General features: G+C 42.0%; 2 protein-coding genes across 2 annotated transcripts; both read left to right on the top strand.

Annotated features, from left to right (window-relative positions):
- The first annotated feature begins 1,591 nt into the window (after positions 1-1,591).
- LOC131845276 (serine/arginine repetitive matrix protein 1-like) lies at positions 1,592-2,449 on the top strand. Its single transcript, XM_059194316.1, has one exon. The coding sequence runs from the start codon at positions 1,592-1,594 to the stop codon at positions 2,447-2,449; it is 858 nt and encodes a 285-aa protein (XP_059050299.1).
- A 5,316-nt stretch (positions 2,450-7,765) lies between these two features.
- LOC131845237 (zinc finger protein 555-like) lies at positions 7,766-21,215 on the top strand. Its single transcript, XM_059194277.1, has 10 exons — positions 7,766-7,967; positions 9,111-9,233; positions 10,442-10,642; positions 11,251-11,466; positions 12,608-12,736; positions 15,291-15,379; positions 17,281-17,403; positions 18,020-18,133; positions 18,690-18,834; positions 21,153-21,215. The coding sequence occupies exons 1-10, from the start codon at positions 7,839-7,841 to the stop codon at positions 21,213-21,215; spliced, it is 1,332 nt and encodes a 443-aa protein (XP_059050260.1). The 5' UTR covers positions 7,766-7,838.
- Positions 21,216-22,220: the final 1,005 nt, after the last annotated feature.

The raw sequence follows: 22,220 nt of genomic DNA, 5'->3' as shown, positions 1-22,220 counted from the left end.
AAAATGTTATTTATCTTCATCTGAATGACTAGGAGATTTAGAATATCATCTCTTATTTGTTTAAACTTTGTTCAGTATTAAGTTGTTGATGTCAGGAAAATCTGAAAACAATATCATATACCATGTTACATTTTCATGAACTTACATGAAAGTAACTAAACTGTAACCTTATTAGTACAATAAACATATTATTCATACATCATATTCATTCAGTTCTAATAAAATATAAAAATAATACTACTGTTTAGTACTTTATTTTGATTAATAATTTTCAGTATTTTCTCAATCAATCAAAAATTATAAAATCAGTGTTAGTTTTTTGAAGTTACATTCATACCAATAATAAAAACATAATAATACCACATTAAAGCGGTCACCAAGTACCTATGTTTATTATATTTTAATATGAAAGATACACACGCATACATATGCAAGTTTTTAACAACTTATAGTTACACCTGGTATGAGATAATCCTCAAAGACACGATAGTTTACTAAATATTTGTAGTAGTCCTTAGACACATTTAAATTATTGAGTTTGACAAAAAAATAAGAAGTTCAATGAACTCTGAATAGGGACAATTCAAAAGTTGAAGTACCTACTTAACTTAAATGATGAAAAAAGAGAAAAAATCCAATGCTAGTGAAAATATGTTTTAAGCATTTGACTTAAAGTCGTTTATCCTATTCTTTTATTCCTATATTTTATATTTTTAACATTTCATTTATGTTGCCAGTACTCGTTGTCATTTCGATATAATAAAAAAATATGGACCAACCTACGATTTTAAATCGATATTTTTATTTGTGATGAAATCTAATAATATAAATTATTAATAACCTACCCTTGAATGGAGATATTAAAAAACTAATTATCATAATGGTACGAGGATCAGTAATATGTATATCATAGTATTATGAATGATTATCGTTTCAAAACCTTGTACAATTTAGTAAAGTTGAAAATATCCTTCTACAAAAGCAAAATTCGAGTATTTGTAAAGTTTCTTATGAGTATTTTTAAAAATTCGAGGATCCTCATATTTAGCTATCAATGTCAGTAATTTAGATACCATATAACACTTGTTTATTGAGGTTTCATAAAGGTATAGCTGACCTTATATACTCTATACCACATTCAATTCTCATTCACCAATATGGCCTAGTTAGTAGTGTACATGTGTACCAATTTACCACACAGATACTCTGAGTTCCAATCCTACACTTTTTAGTCGCTTTCCAATTTGTTGCTTGTTGAGTTTACCGTTGGTCGTGTGATCCTCTGTGAGACTCCGGTTCGCCGTCGAGTCTCCAGAGTGAGCCCCGCAACTGGTGCCCACTTGCGCAAATTGTTGAGAGCGATACAGTTCGTAATCCAGCTACACAAAGTGTACTTTGTTTAGTCAGAGAACGCGCTAGGATTGCAGACCGAATTTGTTGACACAAATTCGTTGCTGCAATCCACTTGCGACTGTCTTACAGCGTGATCACCTGCCCTTTCAGGGCGGAATATACCTTTCGGTAGGTTCGTCGTGGGGTTCCAGCCCCCACATCACCCTCTTCCACCCCTCCAGTCCCCTTTCGTGTCGTGATGTCGCAAAGGGGCAAAGCCCCCAGGAAACCTCCTGACAGGGGAACTCCCCGAACTGTCGTGCGTCGGGATCTGAGGAACCCGACCAAGCTGGTCCCCGCCACTGAGCTGGGGACCTTCCACGCTCGCCCGGCATCCAAGGGCACCCCCTCTGCCCTCGCGGGAAGCGGGAATGATGCCGCCGACCGGGAACCAGGCAGAGGGGAAAGATGCGCACAACCCGGCCCATCTAAAAGACGCGCACCGCCGTCGCCGACCTCGCCCGCTAGAGGCGACAAACGGAGGGACGTAGAGGAGTCCCCCCCCCGCGACATTGACCTAGTGAAGGCGCCGCCGACGCCGAGAATCCGGCTTGTGGACAAGGGCTACCAACCCCTACCGTCCCAGTCGGGTACCGTGCGGCGAAAGCCTTCACCCCCTCCGCGCTCACCCTCCCCCCCGCCGGATAGCGGGAGCGAGGAGGGAGGGGAAGACAGGCGTTTTTACGGTGACGCATGCTCGTCGCCGTCACCAGCGTCGTCGCCCGAGACATCGCGAGCACCCTCGCCACTACCCCGTTCCTACACATTGGATAGGGGTGGATATGACGCCACTTCTTATGTGGCACTCGAGGCGGTTTCACAATCGCCCGAGCCGATGCTCCCCCCCGTCCCCTCGCCGCGACGACGAACCCCGCCGTCATTCGCGACAGTAGCGGCGGGTCCCGCCACCGCGGCCCCCGCCACCCCAGCCCCTGCCACCTCAATTGCCCCGGCCCTCGCTCCGCCCCTCCCCTCTCAGACGAGGAACGCCGACGCAGGCGCTGAACCCGCCACAGGGCGAGGAAAATACCCCCATAGTGGCAGAACGCCTCCCTAACTGGACGCGCCACTTCGACCAGCTCAGGCGCGTACTGGGGGAGGCACCCAACGCAAGACCCTACGGCACGGGGGTCAGATTCCTACCTAGGACGGACGAAGAATTCCGTGCCGTCCAAAGGTATTTGGTAGAGGCCAGCGAAAAGGACCCAACAATAAGTTGGTACTTTTATAGTCTGGCCTCCGAACTGCCCACTAAGGTGGCGATAAGAGGATCCCAGCCGACACGCCCAATGACAAGATTGCGGAGGCACTAAGGAGAAGGGGTTCGGAGTGCGGCTAGTGCGGGGTATACCCGCGCGTCGCGGCCGCCCCGGCTGCATTTTCCACGCCCAACTCGACCCCATGGACAGGGACGAGCTCACACGCTTGTACGCGACTGATGAGCTCCTGTACATGCGGGGCGTCGTCGTTGAGGCGTGGAAGCCGGCATCGGTGCTGCCACAATGCCACAGATGCCAGGCATTCGGCCATGCATCGGCCAATTGTCACCGGCCTGTGAAATGCGTTCGCTGCGGTGGGGAGCACCCGGCGGCGAACTGCGACAGGCCGAGGGACCAAAATTCATGCGCCAACTGCGCCAAGGCACATACGGCCAACGACAGAAAATGCCCGGTGTATAAGAGGGTGGCACGGCAGAGGGGCATCAAACCCCGCCCCCCCGTCCCTACCGCGACGACAAAAACGCCCGTGGCGCAAACACAGCGTCGTAATAAACCCACCGCGGCGCCGCGTACCTACGTCGCCCAGGCCCCCCCTCCCGTAATACCGGTCGAGGAAACAGCCGGCGCCAACCTAATGGCGCCGGCCAACGAGCCGAAGCATCGCGGCACCGACACCGGTGAAAATAAAAGATTTTGCCGAAGACGCGGCAAGAAGAGGCGCGGTGATGGGCCAGTTACGGCCTCAACTCCAATCCCCTTCTACCGATCCCACCCCTACATATATGCGCACATCGCACCGGAAGGGTGGGGCCTTCCCACGCATGCCGTCCCAAATGGGTCCACGAGTTGCGCCACGTCGCCGCCGGGCGCCACCGGCACACAGCGTGCCGAGAGTGGCATTAAAAAATATACGCAAGACGCGCACCTCCCGCGCCCCCACACGGACCGCACACCCAGAGGCGCGAACGATATACAAACACAAGCGCCCGTCGACAGAGCACTGAACATGCTTATTAGCCTGTTGACGGAGCTGCTAACAACGAATGGCCGGCGCGGACACAAAGTCGGCGGCATTAAATGGATTGGCCAAAATCCAACAGTACACAAATGGCGGGTACTAGCCTGCGCATTGTGTACTGGAACCCCGGGGGAATAAAGGATAAAGTCCAGGACCTTTCTCCTAGCTCGCACCCAGGATGTGCACATCATACTCCTGGGTGAAACGAAGCTCACAGAAAAGGAGACGTTGAGGGTGCCTAACTACCACGTGTATAGACGCGACGAAACGTCACCGGCGGGCATTGCGTACCGCGGTACGGCGGTACTAGTCCGTCGGGACGTAGTCCACGTGGAGTTAGAGCGCCCCGAGTTCCGCGTCATGCGCTCCATAGGAGTCAGCATCAACGTCGACGGCGCGGAACTGAAGGTCCTGGCAATTCCGTCCCCGGGACTGGAAAGCCCCTCCGATGTCCGGAACGTTCTGGATGGGAGGAGTCCCACCCTATTATGGGCGACCTAAACGCGAAGCACACGGCTTGGGGTTCCCGTCTGTGCTCGCCGATAGGTCGAAGACTCCTCCAGGATTCGCAGATCCACGGGTACGAGGTGTTGGGCCCAGCGCACCCAACCCACGTACCCTCAAATCCCACACATAGCCCAGACGTTCTGGACATTGCCCTAGTGCAGGCTGTGCCTTGCCCGGTCTTACTGGAGGTGCTGTATTTGACACGCAGCACCTCCCAGTTCTAGCCACGCTTGACCTCTCCATCACCACCACACCGACGAGACCGTCGAGGCGGCGGATGGATTGGCGTGTTTTTCGCGCAGAATTGGAGCATCTACACCTCGACGGCGAACTATCATCGCCAGCGGGTGTCGAAGCCGCCACCACACTCATAACGGAGCGAATCCGCACCGCAGTGGAGGCGGCAACTACCACAATAAACGTGGCTTCTCGCCGTCGAGAGGAATTGCCACACCATCTGCGCGAAAAACTCGCCCGGAAAAAGAATCTCCGTCGCCTATGGGCCCGAACCCGTTGCCCGCGGGTCAAGCGTGAGCTCATCTGCTTGCAGAGCTGTCGGAGGGAGTGCGGGATTGGCGTGGAGCCGCCTGGGAGGGTGTCATATCCCGGGCCGGCGAACACGATACCGACCTGCACAAACTCAATCGACAGCTCACCAATGCACGACCCCCGGTCTGCCCGTTGCTTGACGAGACGGGCAGACGTCGTTACGCAGCCCAAGACCGGGCAGAAATCCTGGCACAGCACTTGGAGGGGCAATTCACGGCCAATCCAACAGCCGCCGACGCACCCAGCAAAATCGTCGAGCACCACGAGCGAGTCGTACGTCGCGTATGCGATTTCCGTACCGCTCCGTCGCCGGACGTAAACGAAGTGAGCTTCGTTTCGCCCGGCGAGGTAAGGCGGCTCGTCAGCCGCCTGCCGAAGCGCAAAGCGCCCGGAGCGGACGGGATCAGCACCGCAGCGCTCGCACAGCTGCCCCGTAGAGCCCTAGCGTGTCTAGCGAGGCTCTACAACGGCATACTCCGGACCGGCCACTTCCCTACCAACTGGAAGTTGGGTAGAGTCATAGTCCTCCCGAAACCCGGCAAGGACAAGCGCCTGCCGGCAAGCTACCGGCCCATCACTCTGCTCTCGCACGTAGCAAAGTCGTTCGAGCGCCTCCTGCTCCGCCGCCTGAGACCGACTCTGTCGCCTCGCGACGAGCAGTTCGGTTTCAGAGGCGGACACTCGACGACTTTGCAGCTGACGCGCGTGCTCCACCATATGGCTGTCGAGCACAACCGCGGCCACTACACGGTCGGCGTATTTCTCGATATAGAGAAGGCGTTCGACCGTGTGTGGCACGACGGTTTGGTGTCGAAGTTGCTCGACACCAACACGCCGTCAGCATACGTGCGAGTAGTGGACTCGTTCCTCTCGGGCCGGAGCTTCTATGTTTCGGTCGAGAACTGTGACTCTACCACACGCCCAATTGCCGCCGGAGTCCCGCAGGGCAGCTGCATTTCGCCAGCGCTCTACGCGACGTACACAGACGACATCCCCACCTTGAGGGATGAGCTCCGAGAGGGAGAGAGGGATGTCGTCCTCGCTCTTTTCGCCGACGACAGTGCCTTTCTTACGTCGTCTCGCCGAGCCTACGCAGCCGCTCGCAAAATGCAGCGGCTGTTGGACCTGCTCCCCGAGTGGCTGGATAAGTGGCGTACCACCGTTAACGTGGGTAAAACGGTGGCGCTGCTTACCCGCCCCGGGTGCAAATGCCCGCCGCCCCTCTTACTGAGAGGCCAGCCCATCCAGTGGGAGCGCACAGTGCGTTACCTAGGGGTGGAAATCGACCGGTCGCTGCGTATGACGCCGCAGGTGGACCGGGCTGTCACCCAAGCCAAGGCCGCGCGCGCTATGCTGCGACCGGTCTTGCAATCCAGGCTGCAGCTGCGGACGAAAGTAGGCATTTATAAGACCTACATTCGTTCGCGGCTCACATATGCCGCCCCCGCATGGTACGCACTGTGCTCGGCCTCACAGCGGCGGAGACTGCAGGTCCAACAGAACGCCGCCCTCCGTCTGTGCACAAATGCCGGACGGTACGTCCGTAATGACGTGATCGCCCGCGATCTCAAGGTCCCATCGGTGGAGCAGTTCGTCGTCCGGTTGACGCGCGCGATGTTCTCGCGCGCGGACAGCGGGCGCGAAGCGCACCTGCGCGACCTCGCCCCTCTCCACGCGCGCCCACCGGACGCCACTCGCGCGCTCCCGCGCGACTTACTCTCCACCGAGTGATCACGTCATTTACGTGACGTGGCGGCGTTAAAAATTCGGCGAGCGACTTATAGAGTCCCACTCACACGACTCCCTCAGCCGGCTGCTGGGAAGCAGCCGGCTTCCGGCCGGTAAACGAACGACGCTGGGGTGGTATACCCCAGCAGTATGCCCGGGTAAAGAGCGTAAGCTCGGGGCCCGTACCCAGCGGTCCATATAAAGGATCAGCGGACGACCCCATAATAATAAATTCTCATTCATTAAATTACAATAAGTAGGTATTTATTTTTTTAATAGAAGAACTATGTCACTAATGTCATTAATTGCTATAATTACCAGGGTGACCGCGTGGAGGTTGATATAATAGAGTACACTTGTATCAGATCAATCTAATTAATATTTCCCTCTTCAAGTTTCGAAGTTATGAGCGAACAGATAAATATATAGTACTTGCATACCTGTCAAAATCTCTCTATTTTGCCGTCGTCAAGTAAAAATTATGCATTGCAATTCGTTCCAAATAAGAGTATAATACAAAATGATGAAATTTTACTGTTTGCAAAGACTAATTAAAAGCACCATCGAATAATGCGTTGTAATATCCTGTTATCGATTATTCGAAAAAATCGATAAATCTATGCATTTATTTTTAATATGGCAACACTTTCTAAATAAGTATTACTGGAATAATATGGTTTTCTTGTTTAGCTGTTTTATATTTACTTAAACTTTTTTTATGTTTAATTTATCATAATAGTATAGTAAGTACTTATTATTTGAAAATATAAAATAAACATTTAAAATACGGTGATACAAATGAAAACAGCGCCATCTATGAAAGTATTTTGGAAACAATAAGCCCCAATTAGCAATGATTAAATTGTAAACAAATACAGGGCAACAACAAAATGAGTAAATATATGAAAATTACTTTTCAAAACGCATTATTTCATTTTAACATCTATATATGACTTTTTAAAAATAGATTAAACCTTTTTAAAAACATAGTTTTGGGTTTTAAACGATTACAAAACAATGTTGAATTCCATTCGATACCAATGACGCCATCTAAATCCGTTTTTCGAACTAAAAATGGCTACTATGCCATTGATCCCCACTGCTATTACTAACTTCTTTGTTAAAAACCTCTAAAATTAAAATCTAATATAACTGTCCTATAACTGGCTCTTTGCCTCATTTTCAAAACAAATTATAATTATGTTATTATTTTTTTCGAATTTTCCGATCACAAGGAAAGGCAAAAGGACTCTGCCTGTACATTCACTTCGGTATATGTTGTCATTACTATCTGTCAAACATTAAAATGTCACTGTCATTACTGTCAATCAATCTGTCATGTATTATTTACAACAATGGCGTCTGTTTTGTTTACTATTGTTTGATTTTTAGCTTAAACTTGTTTTGAATTTTATTTACGTAAAATGTCGCATAACTACGAGAGTAACATTGCAAATGTGATACATTTATGCCGGACTTGCCTTACCACCGGAGCCAACGTACGTCTAATGACGTATGAAGAAATAAATACGTATAAACTCATAATGAATGAGGTTAGTTTATTTTTAGTAAATTACTTTTTACCGGCGGTTTCGTTTACCCTAAAATATATATAACCTATTAAAAATAGTTAATATATTAAGGAACACAAATTCATTTTATTTTAAATTGAATAACATTTACTTTGAGCAACAGGCAAAGTTTCGTGTTCATTCGTCTTAGCTGAATTTGAATTTCGAATGAGCGGTAAAATAAGAAAATTACTATGCAAAAATACAATATAAATATTTATAATTAAACAAGAGTATCAGTACTGGAATATTTCTAAGATTTTTAAAAAAAAACTTATTAATTCTGTGTAGTTTTGGTACTTCTTTAAATGGCAGCCACGCCATACAGTATACGATTGCGGAGCACCAAAGGACATATTATAAGATTAAGTCAAGGCAGTAGTAGGTCATAGTGACATGTTTACCATAAAGTAAGCATGGACCGGAAGACGCAGCGTGGGAAGGCCTCCAGCAAGATGGACCGATGATCTGGTCAAGATCGCTGGAAGGCATTGGATGCGAGCAGCGCAGGACCGATCGTCGTGGAGATCTTTGGGGGAGGCCTATGTCCAGCAGTGGACGTCTTCCGGGCTGCGATGATGATGATGATGATGAAGCATGGTTTACAAGGCAAGGGTTAACATGACATAACATTGGCAGTTATGGGACCTCTAGGTCCCATTACTTACAATTGTCTGTCTCCCCTTTATAGTTTTGTTATTTAAAATGTAATGGTGCACCTGCCTATTCTAATAGTATATACTAGTGGGATACCAGTGGGTGATGATAAGATGGATATCAGGTCAGGTCATTTAACACATTGTGATGAACTCACTTGGAATTCTTAATGGTCAGCCTGGCCGTTATACATGTAGAGCCGAGACTACCAAAGTAGCCAGCCAAGCTCCTCTCAAGAGCGCAGAAGTCTCCTGTTGTTTCACATCGTCACCATTCCAAGGATCTGTTTTTATTGTGTGACCACAGCAAGCATTCCACGATTGCATGAGCAGCCGTTTCTTCTGCTTCAAAACAGCCCCGATAAAGGGGACAGTCTATAGCACCTATTGTGTACAGGTGTTTGTTTAAGGGAAGGCCACTACCCTTATATCATCCTATCTATTTAACATGTTTAATTAATTATTTCAGTTAAACAACAGTTGGGAAGATTTGTACACTTGTATCAATTGTAGTTTTTTACTCTCAAAGATATCAAAATTCATTAAGCAATGTCGAGAAGCCAATATTCTGTTCAACAAATGTTTGAATCAGGTAAATATTTATATATTATTCTGATATATATTATATAGCGTATGTCTTATACTTACAGTTATAATATTTCTGTCCACAATCTGTATTCTTTCATTTATTTCAAACAGTCAAAATTCATAATTATTTATTTAAATTTATAATTATTTATTTATATATATATAAAAACACAATTTTTATTACATTCTACAGTTGTTGAAGGCTCCTTTTAAACATAAAGATGCCTGTTCCAGGAGGCTCTATTCTTCCATAGCTTACTGTCGCGTACCAAGCAGTAACAAAACGCAATACAAAGGGAGCGTTCTGATTGGACCGCACACCCATCCAATTCAAATACGCAACGTAATGTAACAGACTTAAAATATCAACCGACCGATCTAACGTACTTTTGTTCACTCCACCAAAATTGTAATTTATCACCGTATTTACCCATTAAATTGAAGACTATAAATGAAATCTATCATTTCTACAACCCTGTAATCTGCTGAAGATAACCTCACCGACCATCTGAGCATTCGAGCCGCATCATCACGTACCACTTACATATATCAAACATTAGTAAAATATTTCTAGTTTATTATATTGTAATCTTATATATAAAATTTTCGTGTCACAGTTTTCGTTCCCATACTCCTCCGAAACGGCTGGACCGATTCTCATTAAATTTTGTGAGCGTATTGAGTAGGTCTGAGAATCGGCCAACATCTATTTTTCATCCCCCTAAATGTTAGGGGTAGTCTACCCCTAATTTTTTTTTTATTTTAAGGCAAAACAACGTTTGCCGGGACAGCTAGTTAGTTATATATATGATAATTGTTTATGTCTCCACATAAGCTGTTCTAATTATGACTCCAATAAAAATACATAGATACAGTTTTTTTGTAATAACATTCATAATATACATAGAAAACACCCAGACCAATACAACATACTGATGAATATAAATGCTTGTAGCAGGAATCGAACCCGCGTCAGGTAAAATGGTGTGCTATATCGCTAGACCACTGAGGTTGAGGTTGAGGTTAATATTATAAATGCGAAATTTTATGAGTATGGATGAATGTTTGTTTCTCTTTCACGCAAAAACTACTAAACGGATTTTGATGAAACTTTAGAGTAATATATATACATCAGAACAACACATAGGCTATAATTTTCACCCGGTTGACCGCGGCCACAGCTAATGTAATATAAACCGGATGTATTTTCAGGACTTAAAACCAAAATTAATGAACCCCAAATCAAGATTTAATCTAATCTCAGAAGCACCCGTACATCACTACATAGGTCCAAATTGGGATGCGAGTGATGATGATTTTAACAATGATGATGTGCCGTTGTCGAATTTTGTCAACGGTGATGTAAAAGTGGAGAAGGTTAGGAAGAAGAAGAGGAAGAAATTAAAAAATGAGGTATATATCTTTAAATTAAATAAATAAATAACCCTGGACAGTTAACACAGTGCCACAGCCCAGCGTAAGCAGAGCTTGTGTTACGGGTATTAGACAACTTACATAAATGACCGCATGGTGTTAAGTCCGCCAAATGTACTGTTACTTTTGTACTGTGTGCATTAAAGTTATATAAATAAAATAAATAAATAAATAAATACTTAGATTTTTTTCTCGCACGCACGTAAATACGCTCTCACGCAAACACGCACGCACCCAAACAAGCACGCACGCACCCAAACACGCACGCATGCAATCACGTACGCACGCAAACACACACTCACGCAAACACGCACGCACGCAAACACACACGCACCCACGCACAGTGCCATCTGCACTCGCCCCTACGGTCTGGTGAATCTGTAAAAGCCAGCTGCGGCCAACAGCATTAGAGTAGTCCGAAAAAAAACCATGTAATGCTAAGTTCGTCTCTGTAATATTACTAACTTGATACAAATCCATAATTCATATTCATTTGTGCCACATTTTAAGCAATAAATATATAAATAATATTCATTTCATTTCATTTCGTTTCGTTTCATTTCATTTTAAAAAAAACTTCTTTTCAGGACCCCAAATTAGGAACTGATGAAGAAATGCCTATGAAGGCCGAACAAGATTTAAGTGAATCTAGTCAGGGGCCTGATGCTTACGATATCATCATGGAGGGTCCAACGCCAGAACCTACAAAATCAAGAAGACAGAAGGTAGTAAAAGAGGGTTTTACTTCTAGAATGGTGCAGGAAACAGATGAGTATGTGGTCATCAAGCTGACTAAAGAACAGGTAAGACTGAGTGGTGTATATATTTGTATGACAATTATTTCATATCAAATTTTTGTCTGTCTGTCTGTTTGCTCCGCCTAATCTCTGAAATGGCTAGACCGATATTGACGGGATTTTTATTGGCAGGTAGCTGATGTAATAAGAAATAACTTAGGCTACTTTTATTTTAGAAAAATAAAGTTAATTTCCACGCGGACGAAGTTGCGGGAACAGCTAGTCATCTATAAAAAAAAGTAAATTGGTATATTAACCTGTCTATCTAGACACGCGGGATCGTGTCAAAGCCGAGTTCAAGTAAGAGAACTGGCGAGCAGCGCCGTGTGTAGTTTTATAGAAACCATTTGGAGCCAATAGTTAATTTTAACTAACGTATAACTTTCGTGTTTAATATACCATACCATTTTAATATGCCATAAAATTATTCGTGTTAAGACCCGGTTAATAATTTAAATAATGTACATTTGGAGCGACTTTTGACCCCCTCATAACTCAAAAACTCTTTCACATGAAGCTGTCAAATTTGGTTCATATATTGAGACTTGCGAGATAATAATATAATATCTCAGGACAATTAACGCAGCGCCATCTAGTCCCAAGCTAAGCAGAGCTTGTGTGCTTGGGCGTGGGCAGTATGCTTGTTTGCCACCATCGTAGTATAAAAAAAAATTTGCAAAATACATACACTCTGAAGAAAAATATGTTTTTAAAAGAAAATAAAGTTTTGACCTATGAAATAATTGCAAAGTATACTATTTTTGAACAAGAAATAGTTGATCACCTTACATTAAAACATGATCTTTGTCCAATCTTATTAGTTTGTAATTTTGTTATTGTCAATTTTTATGTTTAATAATAATAATAATAATATCTCAGTACAATTCACACAGCGCCATCTAGTCCCAAGCTAAGCAGAACTTGTGTTATGGGTACTAGACAACTGATATAAATAGATGGATACATTTTTTTTGTAAATAAATACATATTATACATAGAAAACACCCAGACCGATACAAACAATCATACTCATGAATACAAATATTTGTACCATGCGAGGAATCGAACCCACGACCATTAGCGATATGCTATACCACTAGACCACCGAGGCTGACAAAGAGATAAATATGTGTTCCAAATTTCATAGGTATTACAAGAAATGAAGGAGAGATCTAAAAGCATAGAGTACCAGAGGACCTTGTTCAAATGCGAGAAATGCGTCAAAGGATTCAATTTCGAAGATGTCTTAAAATCGCACATGCAGAAACATTCGCAGGTATCTCATCTATACATCTATACATCATCATCATTGCCTTGCCTTTATCCCATTATTTGTGGTCGGCGCAGTATGTCATTCTCTTCCACTGCTCTCTATCAGTCGTCATATCTGAACATACTCTTCTTTTATTCATATCATCTTTCACACAATCCATCCATCTTTTCTGAGGGCGTCCCCTCCCTTTACATCCATCCACATTCATATTATACACTTTCCATAAGACATGGTCCTAGTTCCTCCACATAACATGCTCATACCAACTCAATCTGTTACCTCGCAACTTTCTATTATAGAAAGTTTCGGTTATAGAAAGTTGATACATACGTCTATACATATAAATAAAATTGGAGTGTCTGTTTGTAATATTGAAATAACCGTTTCTTACTACATGCATATGAATATAAATACCGTATATACACCAAAATAACATTTTTTACAATTTTTGTCTGTCTGTTTGTTCCGGTAATCTCTGAAATGCTTTGCTTGGACCGATACTGACGGGACTTTTTTTGGTAGGTAGCTGATGTAATAATTAGTAACTTAGGCTACTTTTATTTTAGAAAAATAAAGTTAAATACCACGCGGACGAAGTCGCGGGAACAGCTAGTCTTATCTTATATATAAAATTCTCGTGTCACAATGTTAGTTACCATACTCCTCCGAAACGGCTTGACAGATTTTTATGAAATTTTATCTGCATATTCAGTAGGTCTGAGATTCGGCTACTATCTATTTTTCATACCCCTAAGTGATAAGTCCACCCCTAACATTATTTTTTTATCATTTGGGCAAAATATTTTATTTCTATTTATTTATAATGTGGCATTAAAAATAAATAGGACACCAAATTTTTGTCTTTCTACCCTCAACCCCTATTTTTAAAAGCCGTTTTAATTTGTGAACAGAACAATGTTTGTGACGTCAGCTAGTCTAAATATATATAACTCAAAGGTGACTGACATAGTGATCTATCAACGCACAGCCCAAACCACTGGACGGATCGGGCTGAAATTAGGCATGCAGGTAGATGTTATGACGTAGGCATCGGTTAAGAAAGGATTTTGATTAATTCTACCCCCAAGTGGATAAAATAGGGGATGAAAGTTTGTATAAAACTTTGTCAATTTTAAACCGATCGGGCTGAGATTTTGCAAGCATAAAGCTACTATGACGTAGGCATCCCCTAAGAAAGGATTTTGATTAATTCTACCCCCAAGGGAATAAAATAGGGGATGAAAGTTTGTATGAAACTTTGTCAATTTTAAACCGATCGGGCTGAGATTTTGCATGCACAAAGCTACTATGACGTAGGCACCCCCTAAGAAAGGATTTTGATACATTCCACCCCTAAGGGGATGAATTAACGCGAGCGAAGCCGCGGGCAAAAGCTAATATAAATTGAAATAATCTTTATTTAAATACAATCCTTGCAGGTATAAGTTAAACACATATTTCAGTAAACGCTTATATTGACAGTTCTACAATAATACATAGAATTTCGAAATGAATTGAAATTATTGTTATTTTGAGTGCGCGCAGATGATAATGTAATGGTGCACCCGCCTGCGCTAACGGTTTACGCTGGCGGGGCACCAGTGGAGGATGATAAGATGAGAGGTCAGGTCAGTTAGCACATCGTGACAAATTCACCAAGAATTAATCACGATGGTAGGGGGGAAGGGTATTGTCAGTAATGTGGACTAATGATCCCATTGCTAGCAATGTACCATGTCAGATCGACCTCCACGCGGTTCCCCCTGGAAACCATCGTGATACATTCCCGAGAATTTGTCACGTTGGGCTAACTGATCTGACTTCATGTATCATCCTCCACTGGTGCCCCGCCAGCGTAAACCGTTAGCGCAGGGGGGTGCACCATTCCATTATCATCATTAAAAAAAAAAATCACGATGGTAGCGGATTGTTAGAGTAATTGTCTATCATGGTATGGACATGTAATGCGTAGGAACGAGGATATTTTAAGAAAGGTGTTATATATGAATGTGGATGGTTATAAGGGCAGAGGAAGGCCGAAAAAGAGATGGATGGACTGTGTGAAAGATGATATGGTAAGAAAGGAAGTAAATAACGAGATGACTGCGAACAGGGATGAATGGAAGAGAAAAACATATTACGACCACAAATAAATGGGATAAGGAAGAAGCAGATGATGATGATAGCGGATTGTTAGTAATGTGGACTAATGACCCCATTACTAGCAATGTACCATGTCAGGTTGACTTCCACGCGGTTCCCCCTGGAAACCATCGTGATAAATTCATGGCGAATTTACCACGATGGACTAACTGACCTGACCTCATGCTCACCTTATCATCCTCCACTGGTGCCCCGCCAGCGTAAACCGTTAGCGCAGGCGGGTGCACCATTACATTATCATCCATAAAAAAAAACTCCCGTATGTGCGGCCCTGCACATCGCTTCCTCCAACCTTGTACATATATATTACACGTTGTAGTTGTTTATATTATAACTAAAGAGAACTAAATACTATTTCATACTTTCTTATGATTTACATTTGGTTTTCTTTCAGGAAAATGGTACATATTTATGTGAAATATGTACACAATACTGCCCGAGCGTCGTTTCACTGCGTGGCCATATGAAATCACATACTACCAGGTAATATGATATACCAGTTGTTACCTGAAGGCTTTTAAAATGCTTTCTTTTCTAAATCTTGACGACCTCGGTGGTCTAGCGGTCTAGCACACCGCTTTGCGTCCGATGGTCGCGGGTTCGATTCCTCGCACGGCGCAAACATTGGTATTCATGAGTATGATTGTTTGTATCCGTCTAGGTATTTTCTATGAAAATTATGTATTTATTTACGAAAAAAAAATATTATCTATGTATTTGTATCAGTTGTCTAGTACCCATAACACAAGCTTTAGCTAGCTTAACTTGGGTCTAGATGGCGCTGTGTGAATTGTCCTGAGATTATTATTATTATTAATCTAGTAGTAACAATCTTCTATATACATGAACGATCCGAGGTTCCAATCCCCAGCGGTGCCCACAACAGGGAAGTTGGCCTTCACAGCTTCACCGGACGATAGGTGGCGAGTGCAGATGGCACTTAAAACCACAGGAAGAACTTATGGAGCGGCTGAAGGACAACTGCTATGAGAATTGTCGATGATCCCAATCTCTCTAACGGTATCGAACCACTTAGCTTGAGGCGAGACTTCGCATAGCTTTGTGTGTTCTACCGAATATACAACGGACTGTGTTCTGATGAATTGTTTGACATGATGCCTACGGCCACCTTTCACCACCGCACCGCTCGCCATCGACAGGGAATTCATCCCCACACGCTGGAACCTAAGTGGTCTCGGACAGTGCGGTTTCAGAGGAGCTTCCTCCCGCGTACACTTAGATTGTGGAATGAACTACCTGCCGAGGTTTTCTCGAGAGACTACAGCATGGGGGTTTTCAAGAAGGGTATATTAAGGTTTCTTAAGGGTCGGCAACGCGCATGTGACACCCCTGGTGTTTCAGGCGTCCATAGGCTACGGTAACCGTTTACCATCAGATGGGCCGTATGCTTGTTTGCCACCTAAGTGGTATAAAAAAAAAAAGCAACTCCCGCCTGACGGATACGACGCCAGTCTGAGCGCACCACTAGGAGTTCGAACCTCGGCTCAGGCCGTCGTAATTTCGATATCCGTTTGAAAATTCAACATTCAAAAATCATTTATTCTTGTAGGACATTTTAGCCGCTTAGGAACGTCAAGTTTTTACATTATAATTTTTTTTCCCTACCGTCCAGTTCGGTATATAGATCCAATTGAGAAGAACTGGCAAGAAACTCAATTGAATTACTTTTTTTTTAAATCCAATTTTATTGAATTTAAAAAAAAAGTATTGAATTACAATGCTTGATCATCACGGGCACATGATAACGTGATGTCCATAGTGCTGTTCATGTATATAGGCGACGGTTACCATATACCATCAGGCGGGACTTATAGATGATAATAGTGCACCCGCCTGCGCTAACGGTATGCGCTGGCAGGGCACCAGTGGAGGATGATAAGATGAGCATGAGGTCAGGTCAGTTAGCACTTTGTGATAATTTCACCAAGAACATACGACAACCTCGATGGCTAGGAGTGTGAAGTGTAGTGAAGTGTAGTGAAGTGAAGTGAAGTAGAAATAGAAATAGAAATAGAAATAATCTTTATTCAAATAAACTCATTACAAGCACTTTTGAATAGTCATATTTTGATTCTACCACTCATTCGGAATGCAGATTCATCACAAGAAGAACGAGCAAGAAACTTGTGTGTTGCTCTTTTTAATAGATGTTTTTTTTTTACATATATAAATAATTACAGTGTAACAAGTAAGAGGCATGCGACAATCAACATAGAAATCGCTACGCACTCATTATTAGTGTAATCAGATAATATTGTCAGTGCTATGTATTTAAAATTTTTCTACAAAAACATTAGTGAAGTGAATGATGCAATATAATATGACTCTGGTGTTTTTTATAAATAAATTATTTATATGTATAGATATTCGTGCAAAGTGTGCAGGCTGCAGCGCGGATCGAGGCAACACTTGCTGGAGCATCACTCGCTCGCGCACACCGCACTTGCTGCGCACTATCGCTGTCGACGCTGCACTTACACTACCCAGTGAGTTATGTTACGTTTACATTCAGCCGCGTCCCCTGCCACTCGCGCTGCCGGATATATTGCGCGTCCAGTGACCAGTCCCCACAAGCAGCACTCGTTCACGAGTATGACGAATGGGTTCACGAGTATGACGGATGGGTTCACGAGTATGAAGGATGAGTTCACTTGTATGAGGGATGGGTTCACGAGTATGACGGATGGGTTCACGAGTATGAAGGATGAGTTCACTTGTATGAGGGATGGGTTCACGAGTATGAGGGATGGGTTCACGAGTATGACGGATGGGTTCACGAGTATGACAGATGAGTTCATTGTATGAGGGATGGGTTCACGAGTATGACGGATGGGTTCACGAGTATGACGGATGGGTTCACGAGTATGACGGATGAGTTCACTTGTATGAGGGATGGGTTCACGAGTATGACGGATGGGTTCACGAGTATGACGAATAGGTTCACGAGTATGACGGGTGTGTTCACGAGTATGACGGATGGGTTCACGAGTATGACGGATGGATTCACGAGTATGACGAATGGATTCACTAGTATGACAGATGGATTCACGAGTATGACGGATGGATTCACGAGTATGACGGCTGAGCTATGTTTATTTGCAGTAAGCGCACCGTGATGCAGCGTCACGCGAGGTCTCACGGACCCCGGGAGAGGCTCGCCTGCCCGCGCTGCGGGAAGCTGTTCCTCAACGTGGAAACGCTGCGTGTCCACACCACGTGAGTAATGAAATGAAAATAACATTTTTTACAATTTTTGTCTGTCTGTCTGTTTGTTCCGGCTAATCTCTAAAATGGCTAGACCGATTTTGACGGGACTTTTTTTGACTGGTAGCTGATGTAATAAGGAGTAACTTAGGCTACTTTTATTTTAGGAAAATACAGTTAAATTCCACGCGGACGATGTTCGCGGGGACAGCTAGTCTATACATATAAGTAAAATTGGAGTGTCTGTTTGTAATATTGAAATAACCGTTTTTTACTACATGCATATGAATATAAATACGGTACATACACTAAAATAACATTTTTTACAATTTTTGTCTGTCTGGTAGTGTTCTGTGAATTTAACTTTACTTTTCTAAAATAAAAGTAGCCTAAGTTACTCCTTATTACATCAGCTACCTGCCACAAAAGTCCCGTCAAAATCAATTCAGCCATTTCTATCCACGAGTATAACAGAAGTGTTCACTAGTATGACAGATTGGTATCACTTACCATCAGGTGAGCCGCAAGCTCGTTTTTTATACTATAAAAACAACTTTTTTTTCTTCAGACGTCACGACAAATCGAAGCGGTTACAATGTGAACAGTGCAACAGGATGTTCATTTATCCATCGATGCTGCACAAGCATATACAGGCTGTTCACGTAAGGAAGGATTACTATTGCGTGGAGTGTGACATCAAATTTAAATCAAGGGTAAGTATTTGGATTTTGTTGAATGGTAAAAAGTATAAGGTTAGTTACCTTATATTTTTTACCCTTTGTCGCGTACAGCAAGCAGCAACAAAACGCAAGCAAGAGAGCGTTCTGATTGGAGCGCACACCCATCCAATTTAAATACGAAAAGTAACGAAGAGACTTAAAATATCAACCGATCGATCTAACGTACTTTTGTTCACTCCACCAAATTTGTAATAAATAGTATATTTGCCATTAAATTCGAGACTATCAAGCGAAATCTATCATTTATTCACCCCGTAATCTGCTGAAGACAACCTCACTGTTACGAGTATATATGACCTACTTATTAATTTGTGATTTAATATATTACGAGTAATAGTTTAGTTGTCAAATATAGATTGACATCATTGTAAATATATTATAAAAAGAGACAATACAATTATTCTGCAAACATACATATTATTATTATTTAACACATCTCAACAAAAAAAACCGACCATCTGAGCATTCGAGACGCATCACCACGTACCACCCTTCAAAACATTAAATATATCTATATTAACTAGTTTTAACATTATATCTCTATTAACTCTATATATATTAACTAGTATTGGCAAACGTTGTTATTATATGAAATCTCTTAATAAAAAATAGGGGTTGGTTTGTTTTTTTATATTTATTTATCTAAATATATATAACTCAAAGGTGACTGACATAGAGATCTATCAACGCACAGCCCAAACCACTGTATGGATCGGGCTGAAATTTGCCATGCAGGTAGATGTTATGACGTAGGCATCCGCTAAGAAAGGATTTTGATTAATTCTACCCCCAAAGGGATTAAATAGGGGTTGAAAACTTGTGTGCAATTTTGTCAATTTTAAACCGATCGGGCTGAGACTTTGCATGCAAAAAGCAACTATAACGTAGGCATCCCCTAAGAAAGGATTTTGATAAACAAACGCGAGCGAAGCTGCGGGCAAAAGCTAGTTAGCATATAAAACAGATTACAATCAATACAATAATATAATTAGGAGCGTATAGTTTGGTACAAAACTGGATTGTAATACAACATTTTTACCTTACCTCTATTACCATATCTAGTTATCTACCGTATATTGAATCCCATCAAAAACATAAATGTGAAATGATAGCCGAGTTTAATATTATGATATATGGCTTAATTGTTGACTTCTACGACAAAAGAAGTGAGATCTAAATGGGTGCCAATTCAATGGTCTGTCCTGAAATGTATTTATAACAATATAAAATATCATTTCTTCTTATAACTTAGGATAATATACTGTAGCCTAAGGTCTAACTAGTTTTCATATACGAAATATACTGTAGCCTTCGCAAGTTCTAAACATGTTATTTGTCGGTTCCTATTTTATTATTAGTAGTAACTAGCAATCGAAAGTAATAATTGGTATATGAGAATTTAGGCTACAGTATATTATCCTAAGTTATAAGAAGAAATGATATTTTATATTGTTATAAACACATTTCAGGACAGACCATTGAACTTGGCACCCATTTAGATCTCATCTCTTTTGTCGTAGAAGTCAACAATCAAGGCATATATCATAATATTAAACTCGGCTATCATTTCACATTTATGTTTTTGATGGGATTCAATATACGGTAGATAACTAGATAAGGTTATATAATGAAAAGTAAACTAAATAGAAAATAATAGATATAAAATTCTCGTGTCACAATGTTACCATTCACCTCCGAAATGGCTAGATTTATGAAATTTGATATGCATTTACCAGTAGGTCTGAGAATAGAATAGAAAATCATTTATTCAAATAAACTTACTATATACATTGACATTGTTGTAAAATCTTATCTACCTGTTAGGTGTATATACGGCCTCCTCACCGATTACGTTTTTAATAATAGTTGTTGTCAAATATAGATTGACATTGTTGTAAAAGAAAATTATAAAAAAATGCAATAGAATTATTCTGCAAACATACATATTATTTATTATTTAACACATCTCAACAAAAAAGAACCCCACCACAACACTACCGCTCATTCGGAAAGCTGTATCATCACAAGAAGAACGAGCGAGAAACTTGCGTGTTGCTCTTTTAAATAATTTTATTATTACTTACAATTTAAGTTTAAGTAAGAATAAAATTATTTAAATCGGTTCAGTAGTTTTGACGTGATAGCGAGACAGACAGACTGAGTTACTTTCTCATTTATAATATTAATAAGGATTTAGTTTTAGTTATAATAATTGGGATTTTAAGTTATTTTTTACTTAATGACTATTTAAAAGTGCGTAAATTTAAGTTTATTTGGGTTTTATTTTACAGGATAACTTAAGACTACATTTCAAGAAAGCAAAAAGACACCGAGATGCAGTCTCTCATCAGTAAGTATTTAACATATAACAGTAATATCTCAGGATGTTGTGTTGACCTGAATATCAGCGCCATCTACCTGGTCCAATGGTATTGTCAAACCTGATTGGTGCACCAGTATACGCATTGTATTGTAATGAAATTAAATCTAATAAAAATATATTAATAATAATAATAATCTCAGGACAATTCACACAGCGCCATCTAGACCCAAGTTAAGCTAGCTAAAGCTTGTGTTATGGGTACTAGATAACTGATACAAGTACATAGATATTTTTTTTTTCGTAAATACATACTTATTATACATAGAAAACACCCAGACCGATACAAACAATCATACTCATGAATACAAATGTTTGTGGCGTGCGAGGAATCGAACCCGCGACCATCGGACGTAAAGCGGTGTGCTAGACCGCTAGACCACCGAGGTCGTCAAAATATATTAAATTAAATTATATAAATAAACAACAAACTAACAATATTTTTTTTTATTAATAAGTTTACGGCTCTGGATACAAATCCTTTTTAGCCCATATATAAGAGACGTTATTGTCAATTTACAAATCAAACAAATATTTACTATTAATGAACAATATTCTTTTGCAGAACACGCTCTTTGGGCCGATAGTAATGGATAACTCGGGTCTATATATAACGCCGCCCGGTTTCACACGTCGCAGGTAAAGTAAAATAATATTTATTCATATAGGACAGTCATGTCAAAGATATGGCTCCTGGTCTATCTATAAGGCTCGCGATCATATATTTGTCTCATAATTACATATTGCAACTATAAATTGAGATGTAAGCTATCCTATCTTTCAAGTTGGATCAAATTGCACGCAATGTGCGCTCAGACTGGCGTCGTATCCTTTTGACGGGACTTGTCCTTCAGCCGTTCCATAAGTCGTTCCTTTGGTTTGGAGTGCCATCTCCACTCGCCTCTATCGTCCGGTGAAGTTGTAAAGGCCAGCTAGGGATAACAGCATTAGAATAGTAAAAAAAAGGACTTACGGAGCG

The sequence above is a fragment of the Achroia grisella genome, unplaced genomic scaffold (genome assembly GCF_030625045.1).
Source record: "Achroia grisella isolate CSIRO2021 unplaced genomic scaffold, CSIRO_AGI_Agris_v1 utg461, whole genome shotgun sequence".
NCBI classification, from domain to species: Eukaryota; Metazoa; Arthropoda; class Insecta; order Lepidoptera; family Pyralidae; genus Achroia; species Achroia grisella.
Note: the sequence above shows the minus strand (reverse complement) of the source record. Positions and strands in the feature narration are given on the sequence as shown.

Excerpts from the sequence above, each read along its gene's own strand:
- LOC131845237 (XM_059194277.1), top strand. The coding sequence starts at position 7,839 with ATGTCGCATAACTACGAGAGTAACATTGCAAATGTGATACATTTATGC. Across the intron at positions 17,404-18,019 it reads CGCTGCACTTACACTACCCA|TAAGCGCACCGTGATGCAGC; the intron begins GTGAGTTATGTT and ends GTTTATTTGCAG. Across the intron at positions 18,134-18,689 it reads ACGCTGCGTGTCCACACCAC|ACGTCACGACAAATCGAAGC; the intron begins GTGAGTAATGAA and ends TTTTTTCTTCAG.
- LOC131845276 (XM_059194316.1), top strand. The coding sequence starts at position 1,592 with ATGTCGCAAAGGGGCAAAGCCCCCAGGAAACCTCCTGACAGGGGAACT.